Below are 22,577 nucleotides of genomic sequence, written 5' to 3'. Positions count from 1 at the left end.
AACAAAAAGAATTAAAAAAAAAACAGTTGAGAATAGTTGAATTGAGAGGCAGCTTAAATCATTTAGTCCAACCTCTTCCTTTTAAAAATAAGGAAACAGATTAAATGATCTGCCCAAATTCTCATAGACAAGAAGTTATTGAAGTTGAATTTGAATCTATGTCCTACCACTCATTGTCTGCTTCCTAACTAACTATTGAATAAAACAACTTATGTTCTTACTTCTTTTCTGTTTTCTAGAATCTTCTACCATCCATTGGGGAGAAATTATCAATCAGCTTAAGAGATGAAATAATAAGTGAGAATAAATTAATTTTTTGGTGAAGCACCATATACTCTTATTTTTGCAGTAAGAATAAGAGAGAGCTCAGACATGATTAACCAGAGCATCAGAGGAAGATCTGTTTTCTAATCTCTCAACACACACTTCTCAGGACATTAGAATTAGAATCTGATGTCTGCATCTTATAGATGAGGAAGCTGAGACTAAGAGAAATGACCTGCCCAAAGCCACATGGCTGATTACTGTCAGAGCCAGGACCCTGTGCTTTTGTCTACAGCACAATGCTACAGGATATACTCATTGCCTTTGTAATGTACTGTATCAGACTCAAACCTCATCAAAGGATTCTGGGTCAAATGTAAAATTATCAAAGCAAAGTCTTTTGTTTTTAGGGCCTGGTTTGAGACAAGCAGATGTAACCAGAGCGCAGATAATTTACTACATCATACAGGAACCCAGACAAAAAAAGCATGTCTAAGAGAGCCAGCATGGAAGAGTGGATAGACAGCCAACTTTAGTGTCATGAAGACTTGGGTTCAATCCCTGTCTCTGATATATACCAGCTGTGTGACCATAGGCAAGTCACTTGACCTCTCAATGTTCAAGCCAACTCTAATACTGTAATTTAGAGATGAGTTGCTAAATCTGAATGAGTAAGGGATTTTACATGCAGGGAGTTCTTTATGGTAACAAAATCACAGGTAGGAACTAGACTGCCATCAAATTGAACTACAGTTATAATATGAAATATCCCAGATAGGATATGCCTATTCCCTGTACTTTCTCCTCCAGTGGGGTCAGGCAGTGAGAAGTGAAGTTCTGAGCAGCAGAAACCCCAAACCGTTCGTATAAGAAGCAGTGCTTCTGGACAATGGAAGGAACGCTGGATTTGGATATTAAAGGCCTCTGGTTCAGATCCTAGTTTTGCTCTTTCATATGATCCTAGTTCTAGAACTGCCAGGAATCTTCAAGGCTATCCAGTCCAGCATTTTCATTTTAGAGAGGTCCAGAGTTGTTAAGTGATCTGCCTGATTACACAAATAATCAGTTATGACAGATGTGGATTTGAAACCCAGGTTCTCTGCCTCCAAGGTCAGTGTTCATTACATCCAAACCTCCTGCCTCTCATTTACTAGCTGTCAGATTAGACAGCACACTTCTCTCTAAGTCTCAATTTTCTCATGTGTAAAGATCCTCATGATCTCTGAGCTTTATTCTACTTCTGAATCCTATGGGCCTATAATAAACTTCTAGAGAGTTATGTAATAAAGAAAGAAATGGTGAAGTGGGAGGGAAGAAGAAAACGAGTGTTTGCTTGAGAATAAAAGCTTTCAGAAATGTTTAGTTTAAATGCCATCTTTAATACAAGACTGAGGTAAATGTGTGCAATGGTGGTTGTTTCCATTTTAACCATGCATACATGGTTACTAAACATGAAATTTTTTAATAGTATGTAGTAAAGCATTTGGAAAAGTTAAAAACACAGTCCAATACATCCTGCATGTTTGAAACAAGGCATGCTTCCCAGTGTCCAGAAGAGAGGAGCTGGCAAGATAGAGGAGACTGGGTTTTGAATGTCCCGTACTATCCACATGTACTGTGTTTACAGGCAGCAAGAGGGAATCTGAGGTGAATACTAGAATTGGCTCTCAGGTTGTTGGTCTGAGGGTAGAGGAAATTCATTTTCAGAATAACCTCAGAAATGTCAATTGTATTAGAAGCCATTTGGCAAGAAGTGCTTCATTCTTTGAACTGACAAGCGATACCCTGCTCTCCTGCTTCCAGGTTCCTGCTCATATTGCCAAACAGCCCTTCTGTAGTCCTCCGATAAATTTACATTTTCCTCTCTTTAAATACAAGCTGGCCATGAAAGTAACTTGGCAGCCTTCAGACAGACTGGGTTTCAGTTTGATAACATGACCACGGCCAGAATATTATTTGGCCTTGCTGCTACAGCGGCTTGTGTAACACTTACTAACATTTTTTTCTGTAAGCAGTCTAAGGGGATCATGGCATTCATCCCTTCCTGCCTCTGTCCTTTGCCCTCTTTCTTCCTTCTTGGTATGTACACGTGCCTATGCCCATAAATACACATATTCATTACACTCAAGGATTTTTGACTTGCACATACCAGCCAATCAAATAAAAAAAAATCTGGAGGCTTGATCCACAGAGACTAAATAACCAATTTAAGTCTATTTGGGGCTGAGCTAATAGAACTGAGTTAGACCCAGTCTTATTGAACTTTAAGTTCAATAAGAACGTAGCATTTTGATTGGATACTTACTGCTAAATTCAGTTGTGATTGGCACTTGGACTTGAACTAAAAGGCCATATATAGTTTGGGATGTATGTTTTGCATGACTTTCTAAAGAGTCAATCATTTTCTTCTTCTATTCACCATTGTGTGTCTCTTTTTATTGATGAAGTATATGTGGAATCATAAGTCTCCAGAATGACCAACCATCCCCTGAACTCTACTTGTAGGAAGTTAAGGGTGAGTTTGAGTAGAAATGTAATGTAGTAACAGAGGAAAGAACAGTAGTTAGAAGTCAGAGAGACTGGATTTGAGTCCTGGCACTGTGCCTTACTATGCATATGAACTTGGGCAAGTAATTTGCTCTGTTATGGCCTCAGTCAATTCATCTGCAAAATGCAGGGAGAGAGAAGAGGACTGTTAATATCTCCCAGTCCTACATTTATGATCTTATGTTAAGATACATTTTGGCATCTTACCAAATGTACTTCCTGAAACCAAGCAACAGGCTAGCAAGTTAATGGGCAGCATTCCACTCTGCCATGAAGCTGAATCAAAATACTTGTGAATTTTTGTTTTTTACAAAGCCAAACAATGAGACATTTTACTTTGTTACCAAGTGAAATCCACAACTATGGCTGTGGCACTATGGCAAATCACTTTCCCCCTATGATCAATAGTTGTTTCCTCTGTTAAAAAAAAAAAAAGTTATTTCGCTATGATTAAAATCTTTTTTTTTTAACTCTAGAATTAATGATTTCAGCTTTTTATAATTAGGCGTTGAAAGACTGGGCTACTTCTTATTAGAAATATAACCTAGTAATGCTTGCAAGTTCTTATATGTTTCGTATACCCCACTGATCTCCAGTCATTTTATAGTGAGGTTGCAGTACATGGCTATGATACTCTTATCTTGGAGAATTACAATTTTTTTCTTTGGGGTCTAACTTCAGTTTCCTCACTGGTAAAAGGGAGAATGGAGAAAATTTTAAGCTTTATTACCTCTGAAGTCATTTGATGCTCTAAACTCTATGATCTTCAACTTCAAAATAGGGACAATGATACTTTATCAAGGTTACTTCACAGGGGTAGATGGAGAGTAAATAAAAAATGTATTTGAAAGCATTTTGAAAAATTAAAAATTCTACAAAATGTGTCCAAAAGGAAAAAGATCTGTTTATACAAACATTTATAGCAGCTCTTTTTGTGGTAGCAGAGAACTGAAAATTGAAAGGATGTCTATCAGATGGGAAATAGCTGAATAAGTTGTGGTATATAATTTGATGGAATACTATTATGCTATGAGAAATGACAAACAGGATGATTTAAGAAAAACATGGAATGATTTATATGAACTGATGCAAAGTGAAGTGAGCAGACCCAGGAGAAGATTATCCATAATAACAGCAACTGTGAATGACTTAGCTATTCTCAGGAATACAATAATCCAAAATAATCTTAAAGGACTCATGATGAAAAATATTATCCTCCTCCAGAAAAAGAACTGTAGGAATTCAAATGCAAATTGGAGCATACTATTTTTCACTTTATTTTTTTTTGATGGTTTTGTTTTGGTTTGTTTTCTTTCACAACATGACTAATATGGAAATGTGTTTTGCATGATTTCACATGTATAACCTATATCAAATTGCGTACCATCTTGGCAAGGGAGAAGGGGTGGACAGGAAGAGAATTTGGAACTCAAAATTTAAAAAAATAAATGTTAAAAATTGTTTTCATATGTAATTGGGAAAAATAAAATATTCAAAAAAAATTAAGGGAAAAATAATTTATTTATTCAACTTCTTGCTGTCAGACTAATCTCCCTAAATTATTCTTTTTATTATGACATCTCCCACCTAAGAAATGAACAATGACTTCCTATAGCTGACCGCAGGTGTTAAACATGTGGCCCACAGGCCACATGTGGTCCACAAAGCCACATGCGGTCCACCACACTTCTGAATGGGGCTGAACCAGATTAAAATGTAGTTCTTATCTGATTTTAACATGTTGAAGTATTAATTTTTTTAAAGAGACATATAAACATGTGTGGTTTTCTAAATCAATATGTGGCCCACAGGGATTTTTAGGCATGGTTTATTGGCCCCCATTTCTATTTATTTGATACCACTAGTCTACTGTATTAAGTCAAAACTCTTCTGGCTGGCTTTCAGAACAGCTTATCTAAAACAACCTTCCATGATTTTTCCTATGTATGCCTATTTTCCTGCTGTCTCCCTATTTATGACTTACTATTCCCCAGCTCTGGGCCTTAGTTCCAATTGTTCTCCCCTTCTGGAATGTCTTCTGTATCTCTCTCTTTTAATGATCTAGATCCTTCCCATTTTTCATGGCTCAACTCAAATTTCTACCTAGTTCATAAAGCCTCTCCTGACTACTTTTAGCCATATGGAATTCAACCTCCTTTTAACTTCCATGGAACTTGGATTCATTACCTCATCTTTTAGTACTTAAATTGTTAGTTCACATGAGCTATTTATGCCTTTCCAGATACATTATAAGCTTTGTAATCAAGGACTATGTTTTAATTATCTTCTGCATGGTACTAACTATAGGGAGAAATATAAGAAGCATTCAATATAAAATTGTTGATTGTTTTTATCATAATCATATTATCCCAATCAACATCATTATTATTGCAACCTTAGATCTGGAAGGAACCATAGTGGTTATTTAGTCAAATCTGTATTTTACAGATAAGGAAAATGAGGTCAAGAGAGTGGGAAGACTTGGTCAAAGCCATATAAGCAGTAATGAGCAAAATGAGGATTCATTTTTAGGTTTTCTGCTTTCAGTTACAACATAAATTCAAGTAAAAATCTATGACTGTCATCAGTATCACCACTACCACCACCATCACACATTTATCAGCCAATAATAAACTCCCTTAATAGAAGTCTAGTTGACACAGGATTTATAGAAGTATTTCACATCCTTCTAAAGAACCCCACAATGCCATGAAATATAATAAGATAAGCCTTGCTATAGTGAATATAAGTTTTCTAGGCACTCAGAGGAGTGAGGATATCACTGAGGGCTATAGTCAGGGAACAATTCATAAAAGAGGTGAGTTTACACTTTAAAACATCAAAAAAAAAAAAAAAAGGAAAGAAAAACTTAAAAAAACATTCCTATACTCTTGGTTCTGTGACGAGCAGGAAGGACAAGACAGTGCTCCACACACAGTAGCCACTTAATAAATAAATTTTTTAATTGAATCAAGAAATGGGGAAGGGAATAAGCATTTTAAAAATATCTACTATATGTCAGGCACTGTGTGAAACATTTTACAAATATTATCTCACTCAATCCTCACAACAATCTAATAAAGAAAATGATATAATTGTTCACATTGAATAACTGAGAAAAATAGAGTTTAAGTGAGGCAAACTGAAGTTAAATAAATGGATAAAGGCACTTACCAAAGAAATGTCACTCTCCTCACACTTGATCCTGCACTCACTGTTGAACTGGAAACCATTGGTACACTGGTACAGCCCATGAAACTTAGGTGGGGGTGGGTCACATGTTACAGGTACACAGGCTCCCTCCAGCCAGCTGCCATCTTGGGTACACTGGATTTTAAAAGCCCGTCTTCCAAGAAGAAATGAGAAGAATTATTTGAATGAATGCCTTGCACACAGAAAGTACTTAATGTTTTGTAATGAATGACTGATTAGCTAAATTTCTTATCTAAAACATTCAAATTTGAATGTCAAACTCCAAGGAGTACACATAACATTGTAAGTATCTATGAAGTAAGTTTGGTCTAACTATCCTCATAAAGAATTTGCCAATATACCTCCTATGTTGGAGTGGATGATGAATGGCAATATTTGTCTACTAACTCATATAGTTTTATGACCTAGACTGATTAGACTGAATTAGACTGATTAGCAATTATCTAGTTCATTTTTCAGATGAAGAAACTGAAGTTTAAAGAATTTAAGAATTCTCCCAGAATCACACAGGTAGAAGGAAATTGATAAAGACAAAATTTGAACTTAGGTTTTCTGTCTCCAAATCTAAGGTTCTTTCTGCTACTCCATAGCTGTCTTCCTCAACTCAAAGGAGACAGGGTCTTGATGTAAAACAAAGATTCACAAACAGTAAGTTAAATTTATGATTGCTGGGCTAATAATGTTATTTTAAAGTTTAAAGGTACTTAGAAAAAGGATATCTGTAGTCTAACCCCCTCATTTTATATATGAAGAAACTGAATTCCAGAAAAATAGTGATTTTTAAAATGTCTAAGTATGACATGTAGAAAAAGTATGAGGAGAATTCCAGAGGAAAGAACTAGAACCAAGAGGTGGGAGCTCTATTCATTCCAAGCAATATGATGAATTTTGGGGGGAGGCTGCAAGCTTTCTGATTCTGGAGATATTCAAATAGAAATTGGATGACCATTTTGTAGGAATATTGTATGGGGGTAGTCTTGCATTTGGTGCCCCCATGACAGCATAGGACTTGCTGCCATAATAGGTACTCGGTAAAGAGTTGTTGATTTTTGTGTTGATTATACTTTAGAAGCCACAATAGAACATGGAATAATAGATTCTTTGTGTTGGTATGATAATGATATGATAATAATATCATCTAACACATGATAATAGATTCAGATGCCTACTGACCAACTTTCCTTCCTCCACATGCCTTGCTTATGTTTTTAGCTTCACTTACTTCTTTGACTTTCGAGAGGAGCCGGGCACGTGGTAACCTGGTTTGCACTTGTACTTGCAAAAGGAGCCCACTTTGTGCTTGTCCTCCCGGCATCGAGCAGTCTGGAGATCAGCATTGGGTACAATGGGAGGGGCCAAACACATCAGTTCACAAAGTGCCTCTGGGAAGGACCACAACCCATCTTCCATACATGTCAAAAAGCTATTGTTTCCTGTTAGGAAGACATACTTAGAATTAGCATTAGAAATCAATGGGAAAGTGGAACTTCATATTACCTTTATTAATCATATGAATTCTGTCAAATTAGAACTTTTTTTTAAACTTAAAATTTACCTTAGAATAAAGAAAGATGGTATGTTAAGTATATAAAGTATATAGAATAAGTCACATAATAGAATAAGGAATTCTAGACATAGAAATGACCTTAGAAAAGATTGAGTCTATAAGTTATCATATCATAGAGGAAACTGATGTCTATAGTTTTGGAATGGTTTACTCAAAGTAAAAAAGAGAAGAAACCTACCAGAGTTATGACTACAGCAGAAAGCCATGTCCCCTGACTCTCAAGTCAAGAATCCTGCTATCCTGTTGAGTGGCCCTGGAGGGATATCTACTTTCCAAATCTCATTTTATGTACAAGATATCTCAGGCCATGAAAGGAGAGGGGAAGTCACTGGCCCAATCAAGAACAGGTAGTCTCCCCTGAAATCAGAACCTCCTAACAAATCTTACAATGGCATGCTTATGACTCAAGACCAGTTAAACCTTCTCTTGAACTTTTAAGGTTCATCTAAAAGGCCAGATATATTGGGCAGACTTGTCTGTGCCTCTAGCAGGGGTCCTCAAACTATGGCCCACGGGCCAGATGCGGCAGCTAAAGATGATTATTCCCCTCACGCAGGGTTATGAAGTTTCTTTATTTAAAGGCCCACAAAACAAAATTTTTGTTTTTACTATAGTCCGGCCCTCCCACAGTCTGAGGGACAATGAACTGGCCCCCTATTTAAAAAGTTTGAGGACCCCTGCTCTAGAGAAATCTCAAAGTCTTTGTAGCCTTCAAATTGAGTTGCTAAAAATAATGATTTTCAAATTTCAATGTTGAGCTGAACCTTATTGATGGACCCAAATGAATGACACTTCCTAACATAGCCCATGTTTGTACTGACCAACATCAATGGACTTGGATTTTGCAAATAAAAGTAAAATACAGTGAGATTGTCCTTATCTGGTTAGATGATAGAATATAATGAAACAGCTTGGCCAGAGTTTCCCTGAGACAAGAGAGAAGCAACTCACATTTCTCAACATCCTTCTTGTCACTTGCTTATTAAGGAATGGTGTTGACAAGTTACAAGAGACATTCCATGCTGGAAAGATGTGAAACACAGGGATTCAGGGATTAAAGGGAGGTCAATTGCAGAGGCAGTCAAGGATCATAGGGTCTAGAGCTGGAAAGAAACTTGGAGATTATTTAGTCCAATCCACTCATTTTATAGTTGGGGAAACTGAGGCCCATAGAGAAATGATTTGCTCAAGAACATATAGGTAGTAACTAGGAAGAAATAAATTTCAAATCTAGGTTTCTGAGTTTAATATAGTTACTTTTATGTTAAATCATGCTCAGATCTCCCACAAGGCAACACAGCATTTCTTATCTTCTTTCCTGCCCATTTAGCTGTACTGTCCCTTTCTCATTCCTTTGCACATTTAACAAATTAGCAAGGTGCTCCTCTTTAGTGCTTGATTCCTTTCCCCACCTCTTTCTCCTCTTCCTTGTCTGGCATGATTCATCCAGTGAGTGAAATAAAGGCCACTGTCTACAAACACAGCAGATGCTTCTGTGTTGATGAACTGTTATATTACAAACTCTGGACAGTTTGACGTCAACAAATAGATGAGCCAGCAGGAGTGAGAGAGTGATTCATTCAGTTTCCTGCAAAGTGGTGAAGCTTCCTGGGCATCAGGGACTACATGCTCCAATCACTTCCTTTTCTCTTACTTCATTACCTAGTGATGTTCACTTAGTACCATTGTCTGGAAACCACTGAAGGTATTGGAGCCAGACATTCTATTATGTAGAGACACTGAGTCTAGGCCATAGGTCAGGCTACTGCCCAGTAGCCCATGGCCCAAGCAGGACTTGGAATGGAGCATAACAAGAATGTGTCTAGGGTTATGAACTATTAGGGAGCTTGAGGGAGAGGTCTGGCATGGTTTCCCCCCCTCATAAGTAAAGAATCCAAGATTACACTATTGACCTAATCTTTATGGGGCTGTGGAGATTACTAATGACAAAAGAGAACATAGTTTGGAGTTAATTATTTTAGCCTGGAAGGTACCTTAGACTAAGTGATTGACCAAGTCCATATAATTAGAAAATAGTAAAAGCAAGATTCAAACCAACTGAGGAATAGATATATCAGGAAAGAGAGAGGCTTCCAAACTCTATGAGTGAAGGATAGCATAAAAAGGGAGAATAAAATTTATTCATTGATATTAGAGGATTAAGCAGATCACTGGACTACCAAATATTAAATTGATACATAGGAGACATTCAATAAACTGAATAGAACATTGGAAATCAAGAAAGCAAGTGAATTGAAAAGAAAGGCAAGAGGGAACAGAATAAAGGAAAAGAGTTATTTAGGAATAAACAAGAACAAGATGAAGAGAAAGAGAATCTTCAAATTGATTGTTGCACCTTAAGAAACATAGCTGAACTCCTCAGTTGCTAGGCCAGGGAAGCAGAAAGGACAATTATGTCATAGACAAAACTGGTTTTTATATTGATGGTATGCCAACAGCTCATCTGCAGATTCCAACTATATCGAAGAGTTAAAAAGAAACTTTATCCTTTACTTGACAATTCCAAAACGTATGTCAATTGTTCATTAAAATTGGACCCTCCTGGTAAAAGTGTGGGCAAATCCAATTTCATTTAGATGGTTGAATTTTACAAATTTTTACATGTATAAAGAGAATAAAACTAATGGACAGTCATAATCAAGAAAGTCTACAAAGTGAGTGAGATAGAAAGATAGATAAATAGACAGATACAGAAGATACATAGAAAGACACAGACAGAGAGACAGAGATGGAGACAGAGCAACAGAGAGAGATGGAGGGAAACACGCACACAGAAAAACAGAAACAGAGACAGATTTAGAGGGTCAGGGATACAATAATAGAAAATGAAAAATTTAGAGAGAGCAAGAGATAAAATGGAGAGATTATCTCCAATGTAATCAGGGTTGTTATTTCTACATAATATGTTAAGGTTTACAAAATGTTTTATTATCAGTGATCTCATTTAAGTAATAACCCTTTGAAAAAAGCAGGGCAAGTTTTATTACCCTCATTTTTTTCAGATGAGGAAACCAAGGTCTAGAGAAATGAAATGTCTTAGCCAACTTTACACAACTGATAAGTGCCAGAATGAAGATTTGAATCCAAGTCTGCTCATTCCAAAGTAAATGCTTTTGACAGCATGACAAGCTCTTTCTCAAATATAATAGAAAACCCAAAAAAGGCACATCTGCATAGTTCCCTCTTCAAAGGAAGTCCCCCTCATGACCCAGCTTTCAAAGTGGCATCTTAAATTGATGTCCTTTGGTGAGCTATGATTTCACCAACTTCCCATCTAAGGGGAGGGATTTGTGATCTTCACCCACTTGATATGACTGAAAAGGTATTGATTTATACAAACATCCCTGCAAGGTCAGAAGCTTACAGAGCTTCAAAACACTGTGCAAACCTTAAAGCTATATAAAGTAACAGTGAACACCCTTTTATCCTGTCCTAAAACAAGAATCTTAGGCTATCAGAGCCGGAAAGGACCCTAAAACATAGAACATCATACTGTAGATTGTTAGTTCCAGAAGAAACCTAAAAAACTACCCAACCCCCTCATTTTACAAAGAAAGAAGCTGATTCCTGGAAGGGAGGTAAAAAGAAGAGAGTTACCAGCTCAAGGCCACACAGTAGTAGAGTTGGTGCTATCAACTTGGCCTCCTAACTCCTCAGGACAGTGCTCTTTTGACTCTGGTAAACAAATAATATGTCTTTACCCTCAGAAGGCAGATGACTCTCCTATACTAGGAGACTCAAGGTGGAAAAGGAAGGGGAGATCAGTATAAGGAACATTAAGTCACTGGACGGGGAAAAAAAGGGAGGGTAAGGATTCAGAGAGGGTTAAGACATCTTTCTGCAAACAATAATTGAAAGAGCATCTTCACCTTTTTTTGGATCCTTTCAAAGATCTTGAGTTAGAGGATTTTCTGAATATTATAATACCATGTGAATTTAATTCATTAAAGGAGACAAGAAGGCAAAGTTAAGAGTTTTGAGATGAGGAGTCAGGAGAATTAAAGGCAGTTTGCTACAGAGAAAAGAACTCAAGCTCTGGAGTCAGAACACCTGATTTCAAATCCCACCTGTGACTTTCATTGACTGTATGACTGTAGATTGGTTACTTGCCCTCTAAGTTTTCTTCTCTGAGAAATGAATGGACTAGATGATCTTTAAAGTTGAATATATGAGATTCCTGAATTTTAGGAAAAGCTATGAGCAACCAGGCCAGGAATCTGAAGTAACAACAGACTAGACCCAATAATTGTAAGTACTGAACTCTGGACTTTCTTATGGAGCTAGGTATAACCCATTCTGGAAACAGACTAGGCTATCCTTACTGCCTTGGGCAAGTACAAAACTCAAGGAAGCTGTGCCTGTCCTAAGGCCCAAGTAGAGGAAGAAGCATGTGCAAGAAAAGAGGAGCTATAAGCTTCCTAGGACAGAGAACATCTAGACACACTTATGGGGATATGGCAAAAACAGGAAACTTGCATTTAGCCCATGATGGGCTTTCAGCAAAATGGAGAAGGAAACAGAGAAGGCTTGGAACTCCCACCACACTCTCCTATCCTAAAGACATTTGAAGAAGGATCACCTGAGTCACCAAATCTTAGTGAGGACAAACTTTCCTGCCCTTGATTCTAAGTAGTCCAGGCAGGACTCTTTTCCTAGCTTTAGAAGACATAGCACCAGGTGGGATTGATAATCAGTATGTTTCAAGACAACAATCAGTCCAAATGGGTGACTTCTCCTAGTGGCATCCATGTGTGATTATTAAGGGGAAAGGATATGAGCAATTAACATAAATGATCAAGGTGATCATTCTCACAGGGACCTCTTTTCCATTGTGGGGGCCTCTGACACCCCCTTGAGAGATAGTATATGGGAAAGGAACATGGGGAAAAAAGGGCTGATAGAGAAAGATACAGCCAGGTGGGTGCAAATCATTCTGATTAGAAATTATTATTAACCAAAATAAAAATGCTAATAATCAATGCTAATTTATACAGCTTCCATCCCCAGGGCCTCTGATTGAGATGAGGAATGTGATTTCCGTCTGGAGTTATTAATACACCTCACGTCTTAGGGAGTTCAGATGAATAGAGAGGATTAAAGGGAATGCCTCTTGGTGATGTTAGTGCTCCCAATAGTTTCCAGGCCTCACCAATACCTCCAAGTTATCCTCTCCTTAGTTATTTCAGCCCAGTACTTGAATTAATTTCTGCTACTATAGGAGGATAACTATTAAATTATATTGAAATGAGTTCATAGGCTTTAGTAAAAGAAAATGACTTCAGCCTAATGTTATAGTTATGAATCTTGGGCTAATACTGACCTCACAGGCCAGCTTAGTTCCAGTTAGCATTTTATGGATTAGGCTAAAGGTTGGTTAGTCCTTGACTCTGCATATGACAGGAAAATGGAATTATTTTCTAGAGGTGAACCCTAACGTTTTCCAACTTGAATCAATTCTTTTTTAGACTCAGTTTCATTATGTCCAATATTGAATTGTCTCAAGTATTCTTTGACTTGGTGTCTCTCTGTCAAATAGTCAAGTCCATTTGATACTTGAAGGAAATAAACTAAATGTCCTTCACCTAAAGGTCATTCTCCAAATATGACATAGATCCTGATGGGGATATCCCATTGGCTTTGTGGCACAGCAATCTTGCTGACATCAATCTGAGTTCATACCTTTGAAAGTTCAGAATAAGGGTTTCTTTATTCATTTCTTGGTCTTTTTTCTTATTACCTTTAAAATAATTCCTCATATTTTCCCTATGCACTTTTACAATTATAAGTCATAAACTGAGTTGAAGCAAAGTAAATAAAATTGTTCAAACTGAACCAAATGCACTTAGCATGGGATAACTACAATCCTTCTGGGTTTTAGTTGATAATGGATATGATTAAATATATCATTAAAGTACATCAAAAAATGTTTTCCAGGTAATCTTGCAATTAGTCTTAGCACTGTTTTTGGACGATTGCTAACTAACCACACAATCTTCTGCATTCCCTGATAAAAGTAAGAATCCTTCAAGACAGAGATGGGTTTATGTGCCTTGATTTATCTGAGAACATTTATGTTCCTGGTCAGAGTCAAATCAGACTGTGATTTTTTTTTTCTGTCACATGGTATTCTAAAAAGTGCTCCTTACTTCTCATTTTTTTCTTCATCTGGGACAATTTCATCAATAAAAACAGAAGCAAAGGATGTAAGAGCTGCCAGAAATCTTAGGATATACAATGGTAGAACTGGAAGGAATCTTACTGGTCATCTAGTCAAGTCATTCAATCAATAAATATTTATTAAGCACCTAATATGTTATCAGGCATTATGCCAGGTGCTGAGGCTACAATGAAAAATAAAAGATAATCCTTGCTCTCAAGGAGCTTTCAGTCTAATGGGAGAGGTAATATGTAAAAGTTATGTACCAGAAAAACTTGAAAGAAATAGATATGGAAACAAATAAAGCTATATGCAGGATAAATTTGAACTCAACAGAGGAAAGGTGCTAGAATTAAGGGAGAATTGGGAAAGATTTCCTGTAGTAAGTGAGATTTTAGCTGAAACTTGAAAAAAATCTGTGAAGCTAGTAAGCACAGATCAAGTTTAACACACTTATTTTATAATTGAGGAAACTGAGATCCTGCAGAGGGGGAGTGAGTTTCCAATGCCATATAAGTGGATGTTCCAGTTTAGATTCTATTTTATTCTTTTCCCCATACTAGCCCCCTGCTAGATTTCATGCTAATCTCAAAGGACAAATATCTGTCAGTCTCTTTAATGTTTTGTTTTTGTTTTTTGTTTTTGCCTTTTACCTTGGCATTCAGGGACACTGTATTAAATAAGTAAATGCATTTAGTTGAGAGAGATCAGCAGCAAATTAGCCTTCAGTGTAAAAAAAGGCTTGGTTATTGCTCACCACTATTAAGTTTTTAATTATAAATAAAATATACTTGCATATATAACATATGAGTGCATGCATACATATAGACAGACACATATGCATGTGTTTTATACATATGTATATATATATATATTTAAAACATGTATGTATGTGTAGGGATAAGAAAATGGTATTTATTCATATATCCATATATATTTGTCTATCATCTTTCTACATACATATATATCCTATATGTATAGGCATAAAAAGGGGATATGTGTTTATCCCTTCCTCCCTTCAAAGGTACTCCAATGCTTTCTATGATCTAGCAGGGGTTCTCAAACTTTTTAAATAGGGGGCCAGTTCACTGTCCCTCAGACTGTTGGAGGGCTGGGCTATAGTAAAAACAAAAACTTTGTTTTGTGGGCCTTTAAATAAATCAACTTCATAGCCCTGGATGAGGGGGATAAACATCCTCAGCTTCTGCATCTGGCCACAGCCTTAGTTTGAAGACTTCTGGTAAAGTAAGGAATCATGGTAAATATACAATACCTTTCAGCTGAGCTGGGAGGCGACATTGGAAGGAGCATTTCTTGCCAAATGTGGTACCCTCAAGGCAGGAGAACATAGCTGGGTAGACGTGATACTGGTCAGGGATGCCGCAGTCCACAGGTTCACATGACACCTGCTTGTTCCACTTGCCCTCAGTGCAGGTAACAGTGACACTAGACCCTGACTAAAAGGATCAAACACAAGAGAATGTATTAAAGGAAAGAAAAAGGAAGGAAGTGGAAGTAAGTATAAGTGTATCTGACACTATTGCCTCCAATAGAAGAAACAACTGTGCAGAGCTGTGAGTTCTGTGGACAGTCAGGTAATTAAGGTTCTAGACATAGCTCTGACATTAAATACTTCTGTGATCTTGGACAACTCAGTTCTATCTCATTTCTGGGACTCAGTTTCCTCATTTGTGAAATGGAGACCATATTCTTTGTCCTACCTGTCTCAAAGGATCAAGTGAGACAATGATAATGTGCCTTGAAGCATTAAAAATAGCTACATTTAAAAAAAAATAGGCATTGTAGTAAATTGTTTTATTCTCAAGTAGTCTTGAAAGAGATCAGTAGGTGGCATAAATGTTAGGGTAAGACAACTTAGGGTCCAAGAACACAACAAGTATACATTTAGTAATGGCATTATGGGGAAAAACACACGTTAGATGTGCCAGCATGAAACAGAGGAAAGTTTTAGAATTAGAGGACATGTTTTTGAATCTCACACTAATGCTACCTAGGTGACCTTGACCAAGTCCCTCAACCACAATTGTCACATTTTTTTTAAGTTAGGAAGTTAAACTATCAGATGGCCTTTAAAGTCTCTTCTGGCACTAAATCTATGATCCTATACTAGTTCTTCCATTATCATATCAAGCTGCATCATTTCTCTGAGTCTCAGTTTCCCCTATAGTAAAATAATGGTAGTAATATTTTCTCTATCACATCAACTTCTTACAAAAGTATTTTGTGAAATTAAAGTTTTATAGAAATGTATTGTTATGAACATGTTAGTCATTATTAACATTATTCTCCTTATAATCCCTTATTCTATGCATCCTTTTCCTCTTTTTCTTCTTTCTATATCTCTTCTCTCTTCTTGTTTTTCTATCCTTCCCTTTTATCCCCTTTACCTGCTGCCTTGGCATTATTGCTGTCAGGGGGCTCCCAGGGGCAATGCATAACATCTCTGGGGACTCTTGGAGCCAAAGATCTAAGAGGTCCCCTGGGAAAAATCCTGAAAGGTCTTCCTGACTTAATCCCCTTGACATTGCTGCTAGGAGATGCTGCCCCATTCTCTTGGCTGGGCAGCTGTGCCATAAGTGACTTTGGGACCCTTTTAATGAGACCAGGGTCCCAGTTCATTGGCTTAACCCTGGTTTGGGTTATTAGATGCTATTGTCTAATTCCCCCAGGATTTCAATTGCATGTGGTTATTCCTCTTCCTTTTCTATCTCATATCCTAGGGCTGTGGATTTACCAGCTGTGGCTTCTTTCACAAGGGAAGAGAATGGTCCCATCAGGAATCCGGGGGTGGGAATATAGGGAATGAACTGAACTACCATCAGGTGTCAGATAGAGCTAATATGACTAGGATACATTGGCAAGTAACTCTCCCATCACTATACTTAGAAAAAAGCCTTTAAGACAAATCAGGAGTTTTTAACCTGGGTTCCATGAACTTAATCTTTTTAAATTTTTAAAATTTTTAATAATTATATTTCCTTTGTAATCCCATATATTTTATTTTATTCATTTAAAAGTTCATTAAAAAGATTCTGAATTCTACCAGAGTGCCAGAATCCAACACACAAACACACACACACACATACATACACACACACAAAGAGTTTCTGAGTTAAATAGATGATAGAGGGAATACAATATAAATTTACAAAGAGGTAAATATGGAGAGGAGGTATGAACAAAGAGTAGAGAATGACCAATAATTTTCTTTAGGAAATTCATTTTTATACAAATACATACATACGTGTGTGTATGTGTGTGTGTGTGTGTGTGTAAATGGGTATTAAAAATTTCCCACTGATGGTATATGGCAGCACAGGATAGATAATATGATTAGAAATTTGGAGCTGGATAGAAATTTAAAGTCCATCTTGTCCAACCATCTTTTAAAAATGAAGAAATGGAAATCCCCAAGACTCGCCCCAAGGTCAGTGGTGAGACAAACAATTTAAGTGATCGTCTCAAGCTAACACAGTTAGTGAACTTCAGAGGTAGAATTCAGGCTGAGGTCTTTTGAATCCCATGACTTCAAAGTCAGGTGTAGTTTCCACCATGCCACAGGCAGGATATAATAAAAGAATTATAATAGCAGGCAATCCAAAATACACTGAAAAAAAAAAAACCTATATGTTATCTTACTTAATGTTACTATTAGGAAGACTTTCTGATGCCTCAATGTGCTATCTTTCTCCCTTTTCTTTTGTAAATTTTGAATCCTCTTTAGAATGTAAGCTCTTTGAAGGCAAGGACTGTTTCATCTGTGTCTTTTTATCTCTATTGCTCAGCACAGTGCTTTGGACATGGCAGGCAAGTGATACATGTTTGTGGAATTGAATTAAATACACTGACAAGATGATGGATGACTTAGAAAAAAAAGTGGCCTATTTACATAGTGAGAATAAGGATAACAAATGCCAAATGATTAATGATCAAAAGAATGACAAGTCAGCCTTTATTTAGCAATTCAAGAATTGAAAAACACTTTACAAATATTATCTAATTTTATCTTTAGACATAGCCTAAGAATTATTTGTTATTGTTACCACCATTTGGTAGATTAGGAAGCTGAAGAAACCAGAGATAGAGTGACTTGACCAAAGTCATGCAGCTAGTAAGTGTCTTAGAATTTAGAATTCAGTTCTTCCTGACTCCAGATCCAGTGCTTTAGCAACTATACCACCAGCTGCTTAGGTGAACTTATAGCCATGAAATAGTGGCAAAGTTCATAGCAAGGTTCTTAGTATATATCAAATAGCTCCTCTCTGGAAAATTGATAGGAGAAGCAGTGGGATGTGTTGTGAAAAATCCTCTCCCTGAAGTCAGAGGACATGGGTTCAAACCTCCCTTCTGATGTTTAATAATATCCAAGTGATCCTGGGCAACTAACACTTCTTTGAGCATATTTCCTCATCTCGAAAGTGCGTGATGGTTTTTGAGGTTCTTTTCAGCTTGGTTTCCATGAATCTACAGGAAGCACGTAAGCTGAGAAGATAGACATGTGTTATAATCTCTATCAGTGGAAAAAACAGCCCACATCAATGATGGTGCTATTTAAAATTTCATTTTTAAAATGGAGAATTCCCAATAACATTGGTCTGCTTTACTGGATTTATCAAATATACAGTAACACTACAGTTAAAATGTATACAATGTATATTGACATATTGGTCTGTAGAGTCTCTTTATGAAATTAATTCTGAAAAATCACCTCCTTTTATACTAACATACTCTAACCTTGTTCCAGTTTTATCTGTATAACTATGTTATAAACACATTGTACCCACTCTGTAAAAGCTGCAACAACTTCTGGACAAATGTAACAACATTCTGTATTCGACTTGGGTTTCATTGGGAGGTTACTCTTCTGACTGAATGAAGTTGGAAATCTTTTTCCTTTTTGTTCCCATGAACAGGAAGATCTGATTTTTATTTTGTTTTTTGTTAATAAAAAAGTAATAATTCATATTTATAGAGTGTTTTAAGGTTTACAAAAGAGTATGTGATAATGGCTAAGCGTCCCTTAGGGAGACCCAAGTTCAAATCCCATGTTAACATATACTGTGTATTATCCTGGAGAAGTAACTTATCTTTCAGTGTGTCCACCTCCAACCCCCAATCCCCCAGAAACTATCTAAGAATAAATTGAAGAGAAGTTGATAGGTACTGGCAGAGGATGTTTTCTCATCAAGAGTTCTACATAGATCTAAAATTACACATTTAGACCCACCCCCCAACAAAGGGTGGGGGATAGTTATAAAGGACACTTTTTATGGTAACTCTGGTAAGTATATAACAAAGTTGACATTATTCTCCAACCTATTGATGAAGAAATAGCTCAGAATGAGGAAATAACTTGCCCATAATCACCTAGTATAAAATTTGAACTTCTGCCCCTAGGTCTAGTATCTTTTCTAACATACCATGACATCTTCTATCCAAGCTACAAATATGTGGTTCCCAAAGCACATTATGACCAGCCAGAAGTATTATTATTTCTTTTGGCAGAAGAGCAGCAGTCAGATCACAAAATTTAGAGGTTTTACTCTGTTTCTTTCTCAACTCCACTAATGACTCTTCAATTTTGGGGGGAAGATATGGGGATAAAGTGACTTTGGATTAGAGATGATGCTTTCATGAATACTGGCTGAGGGATAGTTGAATAGCACAATAGATAGAGCACCAGGTCTGAAGTCAGGAGGACTTGAATTCAAATTTGACATTTAACGTCAGGCATTTAACACTTATTAGGTGTGTGACTCTGGACGGGGCACTTAACCAAAATGTCTCACCAAACAAATAAATGAGTAAACAAATATAAACATTGGCTAAAAAGGCTATCTGATTAGTTTGCTAGTTGAGTTAGACTCAAGGTAGGAACAGAGAATTAATGGGAAAAATGCTTAAGATCTATAGAATGAGAGCTGCATGCCATCCTACAAATGTTCACTTTGTGAAATTCGGGGAAACTGAGAGAAATATTTGAGAAGCAGTATAGCACAAAGAAAAGAAGAAATGGACAACCTGGATTCTAACCCTGTCTCTAGAATTCACAGACTATGTCTTCTTTATGTGAATCAAATTATTTCTCTGTGGAGAGAGATGACCAGACTGCACTACTTTATGGAGATATTCAATAATTCTTTGCAGGACAGTGGTAGTAGAAAGAGAATGAGATTGCTTTGTTTTGTTTTGTTTTGTTTTTGTCTTTTTTTGTCAATAGACTAGAGGTGGAAGAGATCCAAACCCCAAGAGAAAGATAGTGCTTGGAGGGAGGGAGAAGCCACCGGTAACAATGCCAAGTGAGTGACAGTCATCACCTGTGGCCTTGAGGGTTTCATTGAGGAAAAATGCTGGCCAAATCACAGGAGTTTTGAAATGCCAAACATTGATCTGGGATTTTAAAAGCAAAAGACTTTCTTTTTTCAACACACATCAAAGGGACCTGAAATTCCTTAGTGCCAAAACACCCTAATTGTTTCCGTAGGAGTTTGGACCTGTCTGTATTTGATACATGGATATGTTCAGAAGGGAGAAAGGAGCCAATGGCTTGGAAACTCCCATGTGGGCACCTTTTCAAAGGCAGAAGCATTGCACAAATAGGTCCTGCCAGTAGCAAGTTACAATGTCTCCTAGGGCAGCACAGGACATTGCACCGCCTTGGGCACAAAGCCGATGTCAGAGCTGTAATACTATAATCCCCTAGGACTCTCCCATTCCCATACTCTCTCTCCATTACCTATTAGATGCTCTGCATCATACAAAAGCAAGCCCAACCAACCAACAAGATGTTTTATTTATACCTGATTGAGCAATCCTATGAGGGGAGTGGGGGAAAGAGGAACACACTGTTGGAATATCTTATCAAGTCAAAAAACAGGTATAAAAGCAACTTTAGAGATCATTTGGATCATATATTTAGAGATAAAAGGAACTTTATAAGCCATCTGACCTAACTTCCCCATTTTACAGATAAATAAATTAAGACTATAGAAAACAAAAGAGAAACTGATCCAAAGTTACATACCCCATCCATTATCAGATCCTCAGATTCTAAATCCAACACCTTTCCTTTTCTGTTTCACTAGCCTAGTCCCAGTACCAAACTGTATTTTATTGTGGGAGAAAAGCAAGTAAATAAGCAATCAGTGACATTTCTTAAACCCCTACCATGTACTAGATGTTGGGAATATAAAGAGAATGAATTCATGCCTGCCATCCAGGAGCAAAGAATCACATGTGTAGATAGATGGATATGAAAAACAGACATCAGACAACTCTGAGTGTGTGCGTGTGTGTGTGTGTGTGTGTGTGTGTGTGTGTGTGTGTGTGTGTGAGGGGATATCAGCTGATAGGATTAGGAAAGGCTTCAGATTAAAAGATGACATTCTTTACCTGAGTCTTGAAGAAAACTAAGAAGACTCAATGGTATGGAGATAAAGATGGGGGAAGCATTTTAAGTACTAAGGATAGTCAGACATGGGATGCCAAAAATGAGGAACAATAAGGCCAGTTTGGCTGTACCATATAGTGGTTGAAGAAGAACACTACATATAATACAGCTGGAAAGAAAGGTAATGGCCAGGTTGTATAGGATTCTAAATGCCAAATTACATTGACTTCTAGAGGTAATAGGGAACTACTAGGGTTTACCGAGCAGAAAACTGATCAGACCTAATTTTTAATAAAAACAAAAGAAAAAAATAATCTTACTATTATTATTAATTATATATATATATATATATATATGTGTGTGTGTGTGTGTTTATACATATACAAATACAAATACCTTTTCTTACTCCTTACAACATTAAGAAATGTTGTCTCTGGATAGAAAAAGTGAGAATGACAGCTGTCTCATCTCCCCATCTGACTTGCCAAGTAGCAGCAAGTGCATGGCCTTTTCTATTTCTTCTTTCTCTATTAATTCTTTTCTTATTTTAGGTGAACAAGTATCAAACAAGGCCACATGATAGTTCTTGAAATATCAATCATAACCAGTCTAAGTATTCTCTTCTTCATTCTGAATATTCCCAGTTCCTTCAACTGGTTTTCATATGGAATGATTTTCCATCCTGGCATACTGGATCTTCTCATCTGGATATATTCCAGTTTGCTATCATTCCTAAAATGTGATGCCCAGAGTGGAATCCTATATTCTAGATGTGGCCTGAACAAGACAGGATAGTTACATATCTCATTCTAGATACAATTTTTCTCTTAATGAATCATTATCTTTTTGATTGCCAATTGGATTTGTAACCCATGATTATTCCCAAATACCTTTCACATGAACAGTTACCTTGATAAACCTTGTCCTTATATGATTAAAAAAAATGCAGATATATTGGAATTTAAATTGTTCTATCTTATTAAACTTGTTCTATCATTCTGGTTTTTCAAGACATATTTGGGTAAATTAACAACTCATGCCTATATAGCATTTAAGCATTACAAAGTGTTTTCCCTTATAATAACTTCTGATTTATAGTCATTTAACAAACTGTATAAGCATTGAATCATCTGCAAATTTCATGAGCATTCTATTTTTATTCTTTCATCAAGTTTCTGATGAAATAATTGAAACAAATAGGTTTCAAAGTGAATCTCAGTGTTTATGAAGCCACTTTATTGCCTCTTTTTTTGCTGTTATCTATATCTTTATTTTGAAATATCAGTTATTTTGTTGAGATCTTTAAACAACAAACAAAACAAAAAAAATTATTTCCAAGTGATTCTTACTTATGTTTTTAGCATGTCCAAACCTGGCAAACAGGTAATGGAAATTTT

At 36.7% G+C, this 22,577-nt stretch overlaps 1 protein-coding gene across 2 annotated transcripts in view; it reads right to left on the bottom strand.

The window, feature by feature from the left end:
• PAPPA (pappalysin 1) overlaps window positions 1-22,577 on the bottom strand; it is a 266,709-nt gene that overhangs the window by 40,204 nt on the left and 203,928 nt on the right. For both annotated transcript variants that reach the window (XM_003757073.2, XM_031954192.1), the window contains exons 15-17: window positions 15,043-15,226; window positions 7,247-7,457; window positions 5,986-6,157 (exon numbers count right to left, since the gene is read on the bottom strand). In XM_003757073.2, the coding sequence (XP_003757121.1) occupies window positions 5,986-6,157; window positions 7,247-7,457; window positions 15,043-15,226 (567 nt within the window). The remainder of the gene's footprint in view (window positions 1-5,985; window positions 6,158-7,246; window positions 7,458-15,042; window positions 15,227-22,577) is intronic.

The sequence above is a fragment of the Sarcophilus harrisii genome, chromosome 2 (assembly GCF_902635505.1).
Source record: "Sarcophilus harrisii chromosome 2, mSarHar1.11, whole genome shotgun sequence".
Taxonomy (NCBI): domain Eukaryota; kingdom Metazoa; phylum Chordata; class Mammalia; order Dasyuromorphia; family Dasyuridae; genus Sarcophilus; species Sarcophilus harrisii.
The sequence above is the reverse complement of the archived record's forward strand: the minus strand, read 5'-3'. Positions and strand labels throughout refer to the sequence as shown.